Source organism: Melanaphis sacchari, unplaced genomic scaffold (genome assembly GCF_002803265.2).
Source record: "Melanaphis sacchari strain LSU unplaced genomic scaffold, SCAv2.0 Contig310_pilon_pilon, whole genome shotgun sequence".
Classification (NCBI taxonomy): Eukaryota; Metazoa; Arthropoda; class Insecta; order Hemiptera; family Aphididae; genus Melanaphis; species Melanaphis sacchari.
The window spans coordinates 261407-280104 of record NW_020271184.1 but is presented as its reverse complement, the minus strand read 5'-3'; the positions used below and the strand labels follow the sequence as shown (position 1 = coordinate 280104).

Sequence of the window (18698 nt, the reverse complement as noted above, 5' to 3'; positions counted from 1 at the left end):
TGTAAAAAGTATAGTGACAGCAGTCTAATTTTGTTTTTAAACCCATTACAATATTAACTTTATTAAGATCATTATAAGGATGATTTGTGATAAAAGACAAAGGTATAAAAATGTATGAAAATAACATAAATAAAACCTATAAAATATGTATAATTTTATACTTGAAACTTTAAAGGCTAATCTACTAAATGATAATAATAAAAAAAAAATCAATATCAAAGAACATAGGTACAATAATGAGTTCTAACATGATATTAAATTAATTGTACTTTAAAATTTAGACTTTTTAATTAAACTGAAAACAAAATATATTAAAACTTTAGACCCTTTTATTTTACTCGTAAATATCTTAACAAAGTAAAAATTTAATAAAGTATAACAATTTTTGGCATTTTTACAATTCTACATCTGTACATTAATTAATTGGGCAGCTATTAAAATTAAAAACTTTGGTTACATACCTAATTGAATTTATGAAATAGTACGGCAATCTTATTGTCCTTTTAAAGTCCTCAACAATATGGTAATTGGTAAGTGAATGTTTCATAAAATTGACATAAATATTGATATCTTCAAATCTGATTATCAGTCAAGTATGGAAAGCTATTAATACCAAAGAATAAAGAAAATGTTATATTTCTGATATTAAAAAATAAAATCATGTTATTATATAATCTAGTACCACATCACAGCGAATAAAAACACCATGTTTAACATATTTAAATAAATAAAATTCTACAATTATTTTTTTCTTCTTCGCATAAAAACAATGATTCACATAAATTGAAAAATATTTTATAATCATCCGTTTAACACATTATTATCATTCTGTTGTACGCCTGGCATAACAAAAAATAAAAATTAAGACAGTTATGTACCTTAAAAAGTCTATCCACAGCTCCAGGTTATCATCTAATATAATATTATTTCAGTAAACTTACACTATTTTAACAACACATATAAGGTATCTAAACAATAGATTACACGGCAACGGTTGAGTAATGCTTGAATTTTTCTTCTTTGATGTCGTGTGATCTTATCAATTGTATTTTTAAAATACTTCAACAAAATAATTTTATAAATTATAGCATGCTGCCTGCTCTTTAGATACATAATACCCGAAGTAAGTGAATACAATTTTACTAAAGACTACTTTAAAAATATAATATAATAAAAATAATATAAATATAATATAAAAAAGAGCTATAACAAATGGTCTTGCTCGAATATAGTTTTAATTAAACATAATATTATTAAAAATAAGATGTTAATTTAATAGATTAGTAAATTTTGTAAACACAAATATATAATTTAAATAAATAAAATAAATTCAAATTTTCATGAATATTGAATTGGTATTTAATTATTTTCGATTTTATGTTTATATTTGATTTGTATAAATGTGCTATAAAAATTTAAATATGTTTGATTGATAAATATATTTAAAATTTGTTATTTATTTTTACTCATATGTGACCTAAAATGAAAAAAAAAAATTTTAAAACGGAAGGTTCCCGACTTTGAAATGATAAGTTGCTCGTACGATGCACTGTCTCGGAGTTTCCCGTGAAAAAAAAAATACTTTTTTGATTATTGCCTATATATTAAATACTGATATATTATAAAGTTTTCAAGTTATAAATTTTATTCATTTCATTATACACATACATTAAATATGGTGCAATAGTACCCAAACGAGGGGATAGTGCAGTCTACGGTCCCATTTTCCTTCGCCAGTTGTTAAAGTGAAGCTAACGTTACAGTAATGGTGAATGAAGTGACAATATTATAGTATAATGTGAGCAAGGTTGTAGCCTACTGTAAATTGCAATAGCGCAAGATGCTTTTTGACAATGATAAAACGCCTCAATATAGGCGTTGTGTTTACGACAAGTGGAAACATCCTCATATATTTTGTGATCCACAAATCAAGTTAGAATAAAAGTCATTATTCATCAATAAACTTGTATAATTTGATCAAAACTTATAATTATTGATAATTTTCTAAAATATGATACATATAATATAATGTATCATAATTATTATCAAATAATATTTAAGAAATTAATAAAAAAAAAAAACGTTGACAAACATAATTTTAAAGTGCAGTATAAAACACAATCTGCATCATTCTAACACAATATAATATAACGGACGTAATTTAAACTTGTACATGGCTATAATACATTTATTTACATTTTATTTATAAATATTATTTGGTAACATTTCGTAAACCGTTGTTTTTCTTCACTACAATTATGGTAACCAACATAAACACACCGATCCATCCTGATGCGGATAAAAATCCTTTGTAGACCGTTGGGTGCGTTATCGACCAATCCCTGGCGGACAGGGCCCTGAACGACTCTGTCGACAACGTGATCGGCAAAATCCATCCGATCGATCTCAATATCCAATGCATACCTTCCAGAGGCCAAATCATCCCACTGAGCATAGCTAGAGGGAAGAAACTACCCAAGCCCATGAACGTAGCAGACGTGTCTGTGTTACAGAATACCGAAACCATAAAACCTTTATAAAAAAAAAAAAAATGCATATATAATATAATACAATCACGAGTCGTCAAGTCTAGAACGTATAGAATGCAACTATATAAGTACATTTCTAAATTCTGTCCCTAGTGTCCGCTTTCTTCCGTAACGGTACTCTGCTATTTCATTCACTTAATATACACCTATATAGTGTCCACTCACCATAACACATGCCACTGGTCCCTGTCAAGAATAGTAAAGACAGAGACCACACCAGACTGCCCACCATAGGATTATCGAAGAATACAAACAACACCAACATCATCAACGCCGTTTGTACGCTCAAAACGATGTACTGGACCACGATGTGAGACAATATTACTTCCGTCACCGTAACGCCTTGATAACAATAAAAGTTCGATAAGTCGTATTATATGTAAGGAGTATTTAAAATTTTAATATAATATAATTGTATTTTAAATAATTTATACCAGCAACGAGACTCCTTTCCAACAATCCTCCCATTTTTTCCATCAGTATCGCTCCTACAGTAAACACCATCGGGAGATAGAACTCAAATCTGTAAATTAAATTTATTTCACATTAAAAAGGATGATATCATACACATTGTTATTAATTAGTGTGATAAGCGTAAAATTTTACATTATTATCTATATTACTATGTATGTATCGTAAGAACATGTTTTTTAGTGTACGTTCATACTTAATTATTTATTTTTTAATATGAAAATCAACTCACAATGATATTATAGCTGGAGCTGTGAAATGTCCAAAACTTGGGTTGTTATTTCCGTAAATCGCATCTTCCAACTAAACAAATACAATGAAAAAATATATTATTTTATTATAATAATAAACAATTATTTTCAAATTATTACCTTGATTGGTATATCGGCCAACGCAATGGGCCAATCACAATCCCTGAATACACTTTCTAAAAACATCACATACCTCGAAAGCATATCCCTTCGTAATAGATTACTCACGTACTGGTCTATAACAACGATGGAGAAAGATTTAAATGTTAAAACAAATAACAAATTGAGTAAAATAAAAATTATTTTTCTTAAATAAAATAGGTACTTACTGGACATATCTTGCCATATATTGACATCGCTAATGTTTAAGGTCCTATCTGTTGCATTATCAGGCATTTTGATACGTTCGCCAAGTGATTCTGAATAACCTTCTTCGAAATATAACACTCCCCAAACTTTATTCTTCTTGACGGCGAATTTCGCTTCGTCCAGAGAATCGTACTCTATCTGTTTTTTTTTTCAATTGTAAATGTTGTGATTTAGTTTTTACCAAAATTGTAAAAAGTTTACTAATAACTATAATATTCAAATACTAACTAATTTGTAACTCTTGTCTTTCAAGTTTTGTAAATACCGACAACTTAGCGGTACACTAAAATTGCATCCACTTGACGGATAACTACTGCAACTTGACATACCATTTTTAAGCTCTTCGTTGACCACTCCTAATTTCAATCCTTGGGGATCACGACCAATACAAGTGCAAAATAAGTAGCATTGTACAACAGGCAAGATCATTAGGAAACACATAATCCTACATAAAACATTTGTAAATTAACATATGATGGTATTAATATTTCTATGTTTGATTTTTTTTTTTTTAATTACTCTTAAATTCAATAATAAATTGTATGTGGTTTATATGCCGAACGTTACGATCTGTATTGTAACAATATAAAATTATAATAGTATTTTTGGATGTGAATAGTTAAAAAAGAAGAGATTTTTTTTATTATTTACTGTAAAAAATTGAGTTATTGAAGAATAATTTATACCCTTTGATGAGTGACTAAAGATAGTGACTAAATATACCTATTTAAATACTTAATACTTACGGTATATTTCTTTTCATCCAGTAAAAGTTTTTCAATAATTGAGCTACAATTCTCGATTTTGAACAAATATTATCTGGTTTCAGTGGTGCCAAAGGTTTTTTATTTGGCACGGGATATGTTTCAATATTCTAAAAAAATATACATTAATGGATTTTACAATAGATAAGTTAAAAAATATAAGTTAACTACCTCGTTTTAATTTTAATTTTTAAAGGTAAATTAAAGCTATAATGATATATTCAATAGTTATCACACAAAAAAAAATACTAACACATTTTGTTTTAAAAGGAAATTAAGGATTTTAATTAAAGTAATTACTATGATAAATATTCTGAAATAATTTAATTTTATTTATGTTAAGTTTTTTTTAACATTTTTAGAATCTTTAAAAAAAAAATGATTTAAAAAAAATGTTTAAAATGGTTTAAATCCAAAGTAATTTTATATCAAAACTTTTCTAAGAATTTAAATCAATATTATAGAAAAAATAGTTATTTTACCAAATAAAATCTATAAGTTTAACTAAATATAATTCTGACATACACAATTTTCATCTTCTTTATCCATAACACTGCTTCTAGTTTGACGTTTACTAAGTTCCAGGAAAGCTTGTTCTAAAGTTGAGCAATTATGTTTTAAAAGAAGTTGACTTGGAGATTCTTCAGCTAATAATGTACCATCTCGCATTAACCCAATCTGTAAATATATAATAAAAAATTAATCAATCTGAAAATACCTTTAAATCATAAATTAAAAAATGTATAAACATAAACGAAAAATACTTTTGGAAAAAAAGAAATTATGAAAAAATTATCATTAATGATTTTCTTAATTTTTCTCTACGAAGTAATATCGATGAATATTTTCTCTACTCATGAAATTTCATGTTATTTTAATATATAATATATACTAATATACTATCATACAATTTTTTTTAATATTTAGTATTATACATCATAATACAAAAATTGTAAATATGTATAAAAAATAAACAAATAAATGCTTAATGGTTTTATTCAATTTTTATTAATAATAGCTATTAACTCTATAGGTAACTGTTATTTTTGTATCTTAATCTTAGCAATTGTAGTTTTATTATTCTTCTTTAGATGCAGAAAAAATTTACACCACTCTCATGAGCATTACGTGCTTAATGATTTTAATTATTTATTCCTTATACTCTAAATACATTAATATTATTATTAATAAAAATCCAAAAGTTCTAGATTTCATCAAATACAATACCAAGTACTTCATTTCAAGTAACTATCTTCTATCTTTGTATTTTGCTCTTGATCGGCCTATTCTTGTCTATACTGTTGTAATTTGGCACCCTTATCTCGCTAAGAATTAATTATATATTGAACGCGTTCTGCATATTTTTTTTTCACCGCTGCCTTTTGGATTTAAATTATTATGACCTTAGTATAATTTCTCTAATATTACTATATTTTAGTCATTAACTAAGAATTCTTTATTTGTTCTTCTGTCCTGATTATATCTATTAACTCTCAGTTTATTTGTTCTCTTCCTAATAATTCAATAAACAAACCTGACCTTCTCTCTTGTGTCAATCAAACTCATTTTTACATTCCTTCACATTTCGCTTCCTATAACTATAATAATTTCATACACAAAATTCTATGGTCAGCGAATTAAGTTTTACCTCGATTTAGTTAGACACTTTTATCTAATTTCGATCATCTTTCAATTTTTTGCATCTTAATTATACCATACTCTGTTTGTATATATATAAATATATACTTATATATTGTATATTATATTATGTATATATAATATATATTATATATACATTATACGTACTATTTATTAATTCATATTTAAGTGTACATATTATTTATCTATTAATTGTATTATAGCCGGTTTACATTTATTCCATTATACCTAGTATATTATAAAAAAAAAAATAAATAAATAATTACAATAATTGATTAAACTATGAAATTTGACTATTATGTTAATTTAAAATATAAACGATGAATTGGCTACCATGAAGTTCTTATTTAAACTTATACCAAAAATTATAATAACAATAATATTTTAACTCGTCAAAAATAATTATCGAATTAAATGGAACTCGATTTACCCAGAAATATATCAAAATGTTTATAAAAATGTATACCCAGGTACTTGTATATATTTTTTTACAACTTAACACCGGATTCCTCAAAAAAGCTTTTCGAAAATTATTACAATTATATATTTCATTGCGCAGTAATATTGTTATAGTTATTAAAATACTTTTAATTGAAACTTATAATAAATATATATATATATATCAATTGATACTTATCATAGCCATTAACCATCCAGTATTATTTCATAATATAATATATTATGTACTGTTGTACTTGTATAAATGTTTATTTAATTAATAATAACTAACCGTATGTGCCTGTCTGGCCTCTTCAATATAATGTGTGGTAATCACAATTGTTTTATTTCCATTGGCTGTCATGTCTAGAAGATGTTGCCAAATGCTACACAAATACATCAATTCATTACCAAATAAATAAGACAAACAAAAAAAAAATGTTTTTTATTAACATTATATCTATACTTGACTCACCTAGCACTTAACACAGGATCTACCCCTACCGTAGGTTCATCTAAAATAAGAAGTTGAGGATCGTGAAGCAATGCAACTGCAAAAGACACTCTTCTTTCTTGACCACCACTATAAAATAATATTATTGTAAGTGCTTAAGTCATTAATACGTTTCTGTATGTTGATATTTTTTGTTTTTAAAAAGTTTTCGAAAATATACGACAATAAAAATGAATCTTAAATAAATTTTAAATCATAAATTATTTGAATAATATGCTATGATAGAAATATACATAAAAAATATACATTTAAATTTACCTTAGTCGACTAACAATATTATTTTCATTTGGTAGTTCTAAAAATTTTAGCAGTTCATATGTTCTGGTTTCTATTTGTTTATGACTCATACCAAATAAACGGCCATAATAGGTCATTGTTTCTTTAATACTAAATTCTTGGTACAGAGCGAGTTCCTGAAAAAAAAATGTACAAAATATTTAAATAAACTTATTTATCTATGCCCAAACTATTTTTTAAATAATTACTTGAGGCATGTATCCGATGTTAGATTTCGTCCTAGCTTTGACTTGTATATCTCCAGCATCAAGTTGACACCGTCCCACCATACAGCTGAGTAAGGTAGTTTTACCACAACCACTGGGTCCGAGAAGACCATATCTATGAACCCAAATTATAAAAATAATAAGTATTTTATAATATTAATTGATATATTATGTTTGTTAATCAATATAAGTATACATTATTCACAAAGATTTCGTAAAAAAATTTAATAGAGAATTTAATAGAGCACTAATTACAATTTGATTAGTTGTAGGTACCTATAATGTATGGTTATTTAAGTCGGATAGCTTGCCATAAAAAAAAAAGTTGGGTACCTTTTATTTTCTAAATTGTAATCATTTTTATTTTTGAAATATTTTTCTAAAGGTTGATTTTGCCTAAAAATTGCGATAACTTTTCTGATCGGCGTATACATTTAATGGAGCTATATTGATTATGCACAAACCAGAAATCATAATATATTACCTATCTAATATTATTATCAGATCCTAATATTTCTATTAATCACTATAATTTAATTGTTACATTTAAAACATATTATGATTATAATATGTTATTTAAAGTGTTTATTGATATCATAAAGTAATAGTGATTATTAACGACTTTTTAAAAATAACGATCCCTTCATATCAATTTTATTAATACCTATCTTTTAATTTTTATTGTACAGCATATAAAATATAACTGATATAGAAAGTTTATATAATTAGTAAAGACATAATGATGTACAACATATTTGTATTATGCCATTGCATCAATGACCTTGATGTATCGTTAAATAGTAATCGCCTTTCTCCAGTTATGATATAATAGATATAGATGTGTTCGGTAAAATACAAATTGTTGATTAATATAGGTACTTGAATATTACGATAGGTAAAGAAAGTTTTTCCCAAATCATTTAACACGGTTCTATCTTACCTACCAATTATTACTTTAAAAGTAAGAGTCGAAATACTTTTAAAAAATAGCAATAATGCATTTTTTGGACTTAACTAAAATTTAATATTAAAATAATTGTGTATTGAGCGATTGTCATTTTTTGATTCAATTTATAATAACTATTGAATATTTTAACGTCTATGTAGATACAATATTGAATAAGTATAACATACATAATACATATAGGTTTTAAGCCTTGGAAAAGTTATTTTATCAACAATTTTAACCGTAAATTTACATAATGGCTGTATAATAAATTATTTTAAACTTATCAAAAGTAATATTTTTCTAAGTATAAAGTGTATGGATATCTACATAAAAACATTGAATAAAAATATATAATTATATTAAAATATTTTGAACTATTTTCCAATAGAAATAATAATATTTAGTATTAATTTGCTCACATAGTTCCTTCGGGTACAGTCATGTTGAGGCCTCTAAGAACGACACTGTAAGGATTATATCTTTTGTATGCACTTCTGACCATAATGGCTGGTGGATTATCACCCCCATACTTATCACTTAGAGCCATTCCGGGTGATTCCATTTTAAACAATTTTATACTATCAACTCATCACCTGAAATAAAATGAATTATAAATATATACATTTTTATAAAGATTAAAAAAAATATTATTTTAATACGAACAAATATACATAATATTACAAACTACAATATTATTTTAGTATTATTACATTATACTATGGGTGACTATCTTAATTCCTAATATTTTTGTCTTTACTATTATTATTAATTTAAAATTTTTATTACATTAATGCTTAATTTGAAGTTCTTTTGTTAATATTACCTAGGTACTAGTTAGTACTTAACATTTCCTACTATTTCACTAATTGTTAATTAATTAAATTAGTTAAACATGTAGTAATGAGGAATAGACATTTCAAAATTATTTTACATTAGGTATAATCTTCATCCATAGATATTAAATAATTAAATTTAACATTTTAAAAACCAATTTAACTTTAACTTATTCTATTTAATTATTATATTTAAATAACCATATTTTTGTTATTCTTCATGATATACCTTCAAATTATTATAGATATAATTTTAATATACATGCTTAGAAATCAAAGCTCTTAATGGGCATTTTTAAAAGATTTTAATGCGTATCCCTAAATATATTTTCACAATATTCTATTTCATTAATAATATTATTGAAATTTTCTTTGACATTTCAAACCGAATCATTGAGAAATAATGTGAGCAATATGATTTCTACAATTGGTATATAGTTACGCAAACTCCACCGGAGGTGCGCATTATGCACAGGTAATCACTAAGATTAATTCAATTGAAATTTCTTAAACACATCCAAGGCTGTATAATCAAAAACAACCCACATAAAAATTTGTAATATTTATATTTTTTACCGATTACACATATTTTTTCAAAAATAAATTCGTTATAAATACATTTTTTAATATAATAAATGTATAACATAGTTACCTGAAAATACATCGTAGATACCTATATAATAATACTTTTAATGCTTTAAATTTATATTATTAACTAGTCGAAAAACTCGGCTTCATTGTTGAAAAAAAAATCTTTAAATTATTCAAAAGCTTTGTCGGAATCAAAGTGACATGTTTTAAATAAATTTAATTGTTAAAATTGTACGATGAAATAAAAATAATATTGTACTGCAATAAAATAATATTTTGCAATTAATTAAACATATTATATAGTTAAAATCAACAATATGATGTATATTTTATAACCTTATACCAATTTTCCAAATCAAATTCAAAAATGTTATTATTTTTATTACATAAAATGAAATATTACTATATTAGATAATTCTGTTTCGAACATTTATAATGTTGCCTAAATTTGTATCCAAGAATGTCATGTTATAATTTATATAATCTATACTAATAATCAGGTCCGTACTGGTCCACCGGGACACCAGAAGTTTTCCTGGTGCGTCCTATAATCATTAAGTGTACATCTCCCCCTTATTTTTATATTATTATCATATTTATTATAGCGTACCTATTTCATATGTGTGTATAAACAAATTATATGTTTTGTAATCGTTATATTTAAATAATTGTTTTGTTATCATTGGTGATAATAAAAATTATAGAACTATAGAAGCTACTTGTGAAATTTAAACACCAAAATCGATGTTAGACATCGATGTAGATGCATTGATGATTGTTTTTATTTCGGGTTATCTTTCATTCTTGTTTTAATAATACCATTTTATCATAATGGAAAATAATATTGTCTTATTTGTTCGTGAATCATTGGTCATCGACGCGGTAGTTGTCATACGAGATACGATTTACTTTCTGTAAGTATACCTAAATAAAATTATTTAAGAGATCGTTCTAATAAAATATGTTATTTTTGTCGTGTACTAATGCAAAATAAATGAAAAATTTAGTACCTAGTAACCTGAACTTCTTAATTGTGTTTTAGTAAAATGATCTGCATAAGCTAAAAATCAAAAGTTAAATACCTATTATTTATAAAAGATATTTAATTTTAATTTCTTATAAATACTGAAAAGTAGATATTAGTCTGGCATGAAGGTGAAGCGACCCAGGTGGTCGCCTATGGCACCATTCTTAGGGAGTGCCGAAATTTCCTTTAAAAGTTTTATACTTTTATGTTAATAATATTATTTTTTTGAAAATATAAAATACCCATAACTTAGCACTGAAATATTGATGATTATGATTATTTCATTAAGCAATTGATTAAATTAATAAAATTAATAAATTATATTTTAAGTATATATATATTATTATTTAAAGTATAGAATGTTTATGGTAGACTTAAATTTGTGTTTCAAAAAATGTAAATAAAATTTTTCAATCTGTAAAAGTACTTGGAAAATTGAATGCAACATTCTCCATAAGTCATTAGTTATTCAAACTTTATTAAAAAGAAATTTAGCATGTTGTGTTAAACTATGAAGTATATAATTTAATATTAGTTTTTCTGTTTAAATGATTTAATTATAGAGAATTTCAAAAGAAATATAAGAGTGGTTATGAATTTCGGGTGGCTAAGAAAATGAAAGAAACGCAACGTCTACTCACATATTAAAATATAAGTTGTTTTTGTATTATTTTAAGTGTTTAAAAAAAACTAATACGATTTATGTTTTTATACATAATATAAATAAGATTCGATTTTAACAGTTATTTATTTTCTTTGCCACTTTAATATAAAACAAATTATTTTGCAAAATAAATATTGATCTATACTTAACATATTCAGGTAGTAATTTGTAAATAAAACAATCGTAGACACCCATTTTTCTTTCGAAGTAGATAATATATAAAAATATAGTCGATACCCTATAAATATAAATTTTCCCGCGCCCTTTAGAGATCACCAGTACGGGCCTGCTAATAATTAATATGTATATAACCAAATATTAATCTCTTTACAATTTTATTAATTTACTCAGAGTTTATAAAAGATTTATTCACCATTAAATATCAACAATAAGTAATGAAACAATATGTGATATTCATCTTCTCTTGTAATATCCATTAAATAGGTACTAAAACTATCAAAATAATTACCTATATTTAACTAATATATTTTATCAGTATCAATTTTTGTAAGCTAATTAAAGGTATAAAATCTATTTATAAACAAAGAAAAATTAATATTTTTATATTAAATTCCTGGAATGCTTATAATTTTATTATTAAGGCCTTATAGCAGTTATAGCGTTAATTTTTATTTACTTATGATTTATTTTTAGGTAAACATTTTCTATATAAATTATAAAATTTACATTAAGCAGTAATATAAATATATATTATACATATAACATAAGTTTTTCAAGAACTTTATTCTCTGTGTTCTATGACGTGTTACTATATCACCACAGTCCACAGGACCACTCCCCACAAATGCCTGGATCCTAAATTACCCATTACATTAAATATTTACATTGTCTTCCCACCAGTATTATGAATTTTAAAAAATGACATAGGTACCAACCTATATTAAATACTTATTGTATGTTATATAGAGATGATAAATAATTTTTTAGCGATACTTGAAACATACACAATTATTATTATAATAATAAATAGCATTACATATGGTGTTAACTGAATCAAAAGTAAAATAGTATTTAATTTTAAAATCTTTAGTTAATGATTAGTTGAATATTTAAAATTCAGAAAGCCTCAATAATATAAAAACTTTTAGAACGCGTACTGAAAACATTTTTCATCACATAAAACGATGTCGTATATTGAGATAATAAAGTTGACGAAAAATTTAATTTTAAATTAATTTATAAATGTGTATACATTTCATTTTATTTATTATAACGCTTTATGACTCAACAGGAATAAAATTCACAGTTTTATGATTTTACGAAATGAAAAATAATATTCGTTGGATAGGTTGTCGATTTTTACATTGATATTTATAATATTTATGCATGTCACATGTACCATACGTGAATGACGTCACAAAGCATTGTATACATATTTCGTTAATCGAACTCGAAGTCAGTTTGAATGTAAAAATATTATTATTATTATTATTTTGTTATGTATTTAACATAAATATTCTACGCTATATTTTTTTCCTCATATTTGAGTTCTTATTATACATTTCGAAGACTTAAAAGTAAGAAGTTTAAATCCATTACAATATAAAAATCTAGGTACTTTATCTATTAAACTTTTTTACCTTATTGAGATTGAATCAATCCATGAATAAGAAAAATACCATTCAGTAGTAAACGAAGTTAATTATTAAGTTATAACTCATAAGTTATCAAATTTTGTTATCAACTATTACTATTATGCGCACCCAATATTAGTAATATTACCTATCGATATTAAATTGACACTTAATGAAAATGTTGACAAATAGAACCTTTTCATTTTGAACGTTTAATAAATGAAAAATTTTACAAAACCATGTAAAACTTAAATGCTTAGGATATTTTATATAGAATTCGCTTCTTCAGTGATTAAATTTAAGAAAAATTTTCAAATAAAAACTTATAAATATAAAACTTTTATTTTTATAGATCAATTTTGATTTAATTGAGCATTAAATATTATAAATCATTAAATAATATTAATGTAACTGTAGTGAATTTATATTTTAAACAAAAATGTGTTCATATATATTACATTACGAAAGAAAAATATTTTATAATTATATTAACGATTATAATATACACAAATCGTTATTGAATATTAAATAATAATAAATTCTATGAAACATTTATTCATATCGATAATAAATCAAATGAATTGATGAATGTCATTGTACTTAAAATTATTGAACTAAAACCACAAAATTGTATATATAAATATACAGAAATAAAATAAAATGCGACATAACTAAAAAAAAACTAGTATTTTATATCTCGTTTTAATATTACGAATATATTATATACACATGCGATGGTATTTTTTATATTATTATTATTATTATATATCCTGGTATACAGAATGATTTCTGAGTGAAAGTGGTCAGTGCGTAAGAAACCAGTTGGGTGCTCATAACAACCACGTCCGTTACATAATTGTGTACAAAATATCCAGAGAGCAAGTGACCTAATATTATAAACTCGATCGGGTTATTGAACACAGTTCCGACTTTTAACGATGAGAATTTCCGGTATCTGACTATAGGTAATAAAATTGTAATGCACGATATTCATATTATAATATTATAGTACCTATGTATTAAATATTAAACGATGTGACCATACTATATGTAAAAAATTATAATATTATAGTTCTATTTGTGTATTTAGTAGAATATCGTATCATAAACTTAAAATTTAAATGCAGTCCTATTGCAGATGCATTTAGACTGTAGACATAATACACGAATATTCAGTCGATTAGGAAAACGTTTGGAATATCTATTCAATCTACCGTAGTTGTATTTACCAGTTTATCAATAAAATCGTGTCAAATTTATTATAATAATAATTATTATTATATTATATGAGATGAATATGAGCAAGGTATATTATTTTAATTTGACACATGACATTAATCGTTCAAGTTAAGGATTACTACGATTTAAAATACACATAGATATGATTTGAACTGAGATAGTGACATATAGTGAACATTACACATATAATATATAGTACCTATAATTCCTATTGTCTACAAATACTCGCCATTCATGATTTTGTATATTAATAATCATTGTTATATGTTTCTGAGATGAAATATTTGTATATTATCTATTCATACATATTAAAGTAAATGTATATACAAATTAATAATTACTAATTAAATTGATAATCAAATTACTAGAAAACTATTAAAATATTTTGTTTTTTTTTTATAAACTATTCATAGATTTTCCAAATGCCAAATACGAATTCAATTTATTTAAAATAAAAACACTAAATTTACTTCTCAAAAGTAGACGTTAAGTTATTGTAAGGCCTTTTAAAAACATTAGGTACAATATTAAATTGCTTCTTAGTGTTCATTTTTTTTACATAAAAAGACATCCTGCACAATATAATTAGACTACAATTTTGAAATTTTAAATATTTATTAAAATTATTACTTACGTACCATTAAAGAGTAAAACAAGTTAGAAAGATTGTACGGATTACACGTGTGTCTTACAAGACTAGAATACGTATACTGTGGTACATGTGACGGGATAACCAATTGTTGATGGTAGCTAAGAATTATGACGTAACCCTTTTACCATGTCCTTCTTAAGATAGTTCTGTTACAAACATAAGGAAGGGAGATAGTAACAAATATCGCTCGTCTTAATGCCAAAAGTGCAATATTTACAATCTAGGCGTTAGAAACGTAATGATAACATAATAAATAATAATGTATAATAATTATAAATGACCAGTTAAGTTCAGATTAAGTCCATGAACTTAAGTTCCGTCATTTTATTGATAAGTATGATCGAATTACACCAATCAATTATTATTATTTTTTTTTTTTTAATGTTATAACTTATAACACACCAAATTGGTTAAAATATACCCTTATGTGAATATTTTTAATTAAATCATAAAAATGCAAGTGAAAAAAATTTAGAAGTGTGTGCATAAACAAAACATGGAAGATTAGTGCTTGGATGTGTTAAAATTTAGCTCTTTCATATTTTATGTCATTTTTGATTAATTAGTTATATATTGTCAATAATATTATTGAAAAAATAAAATATGTGATTATTTTATTAGAGTGAGCATAGGCGCAATTTAAAGATACTTAAGAAGTCTTAGCCCACTTAAATCAGGCGTAGTTTTTAACTTTTACATAGCTATTATGAATATGTTTATTATTATTACTAAGGCTGTGAGTTAATAAAAAAAAATATAATATTTTAATTTAACTTCAAATTTCAAACATGGCTTCTCTAACTCAAAGTTTTAATTAGATACTATAATTAAATCAATTTTAAACATTTATCTTGCAATTTTTAGTTTAATAAGATTTTAGGAATTTATTTTTATGTTTTATTACTTTTTTCTAAATTTTAAATGATTTCTACAGAAATTTAAATTAAAACTTTCTACAAACACTTCATAAATTATTTTTATTTGTTTAATTTTTGTTTTATAAATATCTTACACGTTATTTACGTACGTCGTACCCAATTCATTAATATCTTTAATTTAAAATATTTTATATTTCAATAAACTTTTTGAGATTTTAATGCATTTATAAGATTTTTTTATTATATTTTTCTAGATTTGAAGTGCATTTTATACTACACTTAGTGAGATTTTATCCACAATAATAATTACCAATCATTTATACAAATAATATTTAAACAAATTATATACGCATACATTACACGGAATTGATTATTTTAAAAAACCATAAAAGGTTTTCTGTAACAAGTCGGTCATAGGACATTATATAATGTTAGTTTTATCATAATTACCAATTCTTTTTATTTGTATTATAATCATTTAATAAATTAAATTTTAAAAATATGTTTGATTTTTTTTTTAGATAATTTAAACAAGGGTGTAACTGTGTAAGGGAAGCATACACTTAAGAAAACAAATCCACGGGTTTGCTCAAAAAAAAAATTGCAGTCCTTCAAATTTAAAACTAAATTTATGCTTATAATGATGAGAAAATAAGGTGAAGTTGCTCATCTTATTATCCATAATTATAAAACTGATTGAAAATAGGGAGCTTCAGTGTCCCCGGAATTTCCACAGAAATTGTGTCTGTTACTATTATCATATTATATTATTATACATATTATGTAAAATAATTAAACAAATTTTAATTAAAATAATTACTATTGAAGGTGAATTCCCAGATCTCAAATTATCAACAAATTTAAAAATCATATGTTATAAATTTAGTGATACTACTGCAGAAAGCAGTCGTTTTTCTATACTAATTTGAATACAAATTGTATTTTTACAATTTACTTTGACTGTATAATATCAATATAAACTTAAGAATTATAATTATAAATTTTAATTTACTATTGTACTACAATAACAAAAAATGGTTATTCTTTAACAATATTTTAAAATTCAAAAATCAGATTTAAAAAAAAGAGGTGAACACACGAACATACTTAGAGCATTACTCTGTATCTTAAAAAAAATATAATATCTGCAATTATTCAGTGGGTCGACATGAAAAATGTATCAATTATTTTTTGATTATTATTTATTATACAAAATTTCACATTGCTTACCATTTTCACGTTTTAAGAAACAATCTTTACCATCACTTATCAGCACTCATCAAATGATCATCAGGTTCCAAATAATAACAGAAATCTAATGATTTAAAAAAAATTAACTTAGTTTTAAATCATTAAATATTCACCTTATATGTAACAATAGACAAATTATAATACTGAAAATCATATTTATAATCATTTAAAGTTATGCAATCCTTTAAATACAATGTAATACAGTAATTACGTTTTTATCATTTAACTATGTATTAAATACATTGATTAATAAAAAAAAATTGAGATATAAGCGATGGGTCACTGTTGACTGTTGTATGGTGACTGACAAATGTCTTTAACTTAAAATCATTCGATAGTCGATTAGTCATATTGCATTCGAATATTAATATTTAATATAGCATAGTTATTATACATATACGTTACCCAAAAATAATCAAAATGTTTAAAGGAACGATACTCGAATTAATAAGATTGTTCACTGTTCTCTTGTCGTATTTTTAGAAATCTACTGCAAGAAACTATGAAAATTAAAAATTAAAAATGTAAAATGTCATATTAAAAATCTCAGTATTAATTCATATGGCTGATATTACAACTATATATTTACTTAAGCTTAATACACTATTATCAGATACATCTGATTGTTTTTCACTAATTTCTAGGTGATTTAAAATATTAAATTTTCATCGGTGCTTAAACATTTTTTTTTTTTATTATTATAGTGAAGTACGAAACTATTCTAAATGCACATAAAACACAACACCGTACTGAAATACTAAACTAACTGCATACGTAACAAAGCCTAAAAGGTTTTTAGATAAACAATTTAAAATTTCTATTCGTAAGATAACAAATAATCAATGAAACATGTGTGCCTATTAAAATTAATAATTATACCAGTACAAGAATTAATTAAATGTTTATTAGGTACACAAAGTCACACAGTGCATACAGTAATATCTATATTATAGTTTATAATTGTGCGATTGATTTTAATTGATCTAATGTACATGTATAAGAGACTTAAAATTAAAAAAGTTTACATATTACAATAAATACTTTTAAGACGTAGATCTTAAAAAAAATAGGATCATATTAAACTTATTTATTTTTATATATATATATATATACATTTTATTTAAAGGATAGAAAGCTTATAATCTACATAAATAATATCAAAAACCAAAAGGAAAAAAATTTCCCAACCTATATATGTCGAAATATTGTATAAAATAGATAATATTCATCCATATTATCATCGTATAGCTCGTACAACTACGCGTAATTAAATATGTTCAAATGTTCAATATTTGATTTCGGTAGCATTAAATATGATAAGAGTAAGTATATATTATATATAAAATATAATAATGAATAAAAAAATTTAAATACCTATCTATAAAACTTTAAATTTATTAAAAATTTTAAAAATTACCTTTTAAAAGTATTTATGTCATATTTCCAATCTATATTAAACCGTAAATAACTCTAGGAACGTTACTACTCAAAAACTATACAC

The 18698-nt window shown here is 24.1% G+C and overlaps 1 protein-coding gene across 3 annotated transcripts; it reads right to left on the bottom strand.

The window, feature by feature from the left end:
- Positions 1-2066: 2066 nt before the first annotated feature.
- On the bottom strand, positions 2067-17912 carry LOC112596234 (ABC transporter G family member 23-like). 3 transcript variants are annotated; one of them, XM_025341742.1, is made up of 17 exons: positions 17787-17912; positions 17603-17697; positions 17177-17261; positions 8887-9060; positions 7501-7633; positions 7274-7428; positions 6977-7084; positions 6794-6887; positions 4930-5082; positions 4387-4514; positions 3869-4085; positions 3601-3778; positions 3392-3507; positions 3253-3323; positions 2984-3072; positions 2715-2891; positions 2067-2532 (listed from the first exon to the last, which is right to left on the bottom strand). In XM_025341742.1, the coding sequence occupies exons 4-17, from the start codon at positions 9027-9029 to the stop codon at positions 2213-2215; spliced, it is 2082 nt and encodes a 693-aa protein (XP_025197527.1). In that variant the 5' UTR covers positions 9030-9060; positions 17177-17261; positions 17603-17697; positions 17787-17912; the 3' UTR covers positions 2067-2212. The 3 variants fall into 3 exon arrangements, with proteins under 3 accessions (XP_025197527.1, XP_025197526.1, XP_025197528.1); XM_025341741.1 differs by lacking the exons at positions 17177-17261; positions 17603-17697; positions 17787-17912 and adding an exon at positions 15055-15151; XM_025341743.1 differs by lacking the exons at positions 17177-17261; positions 17603-17697; positions 17787-17912 and adding an exon at positions 15051-15107.
- Positions 17913-18698: the final 786 nt, after the last annotated feature.

Excerpts from the sequence above, each read along its gene's own strand:
- LOC112596234 (XM_025341742.1), bottom strand. The coding sequence starts at position 9,029 with ATGGAATCACCCGGAATGGCTCTAAGTGATAAGTATGGGGGTGATAAT. Across the intron at positions 3,508-3,600 it reads TATATGGCAAGATATGTCCA|ACCAGTACGTGAGTAATCTA; the intron begins GTAAGTACCTAT and ends TCGTTGTTATAG. Across the intron at positions 3,324-3,391 it reads TGGCCGATATACCAATCAAG|TTGGAAGATGCGATTTACGG; the intron begins GTAATAATTTGA and ends GTATTTGTTTAG.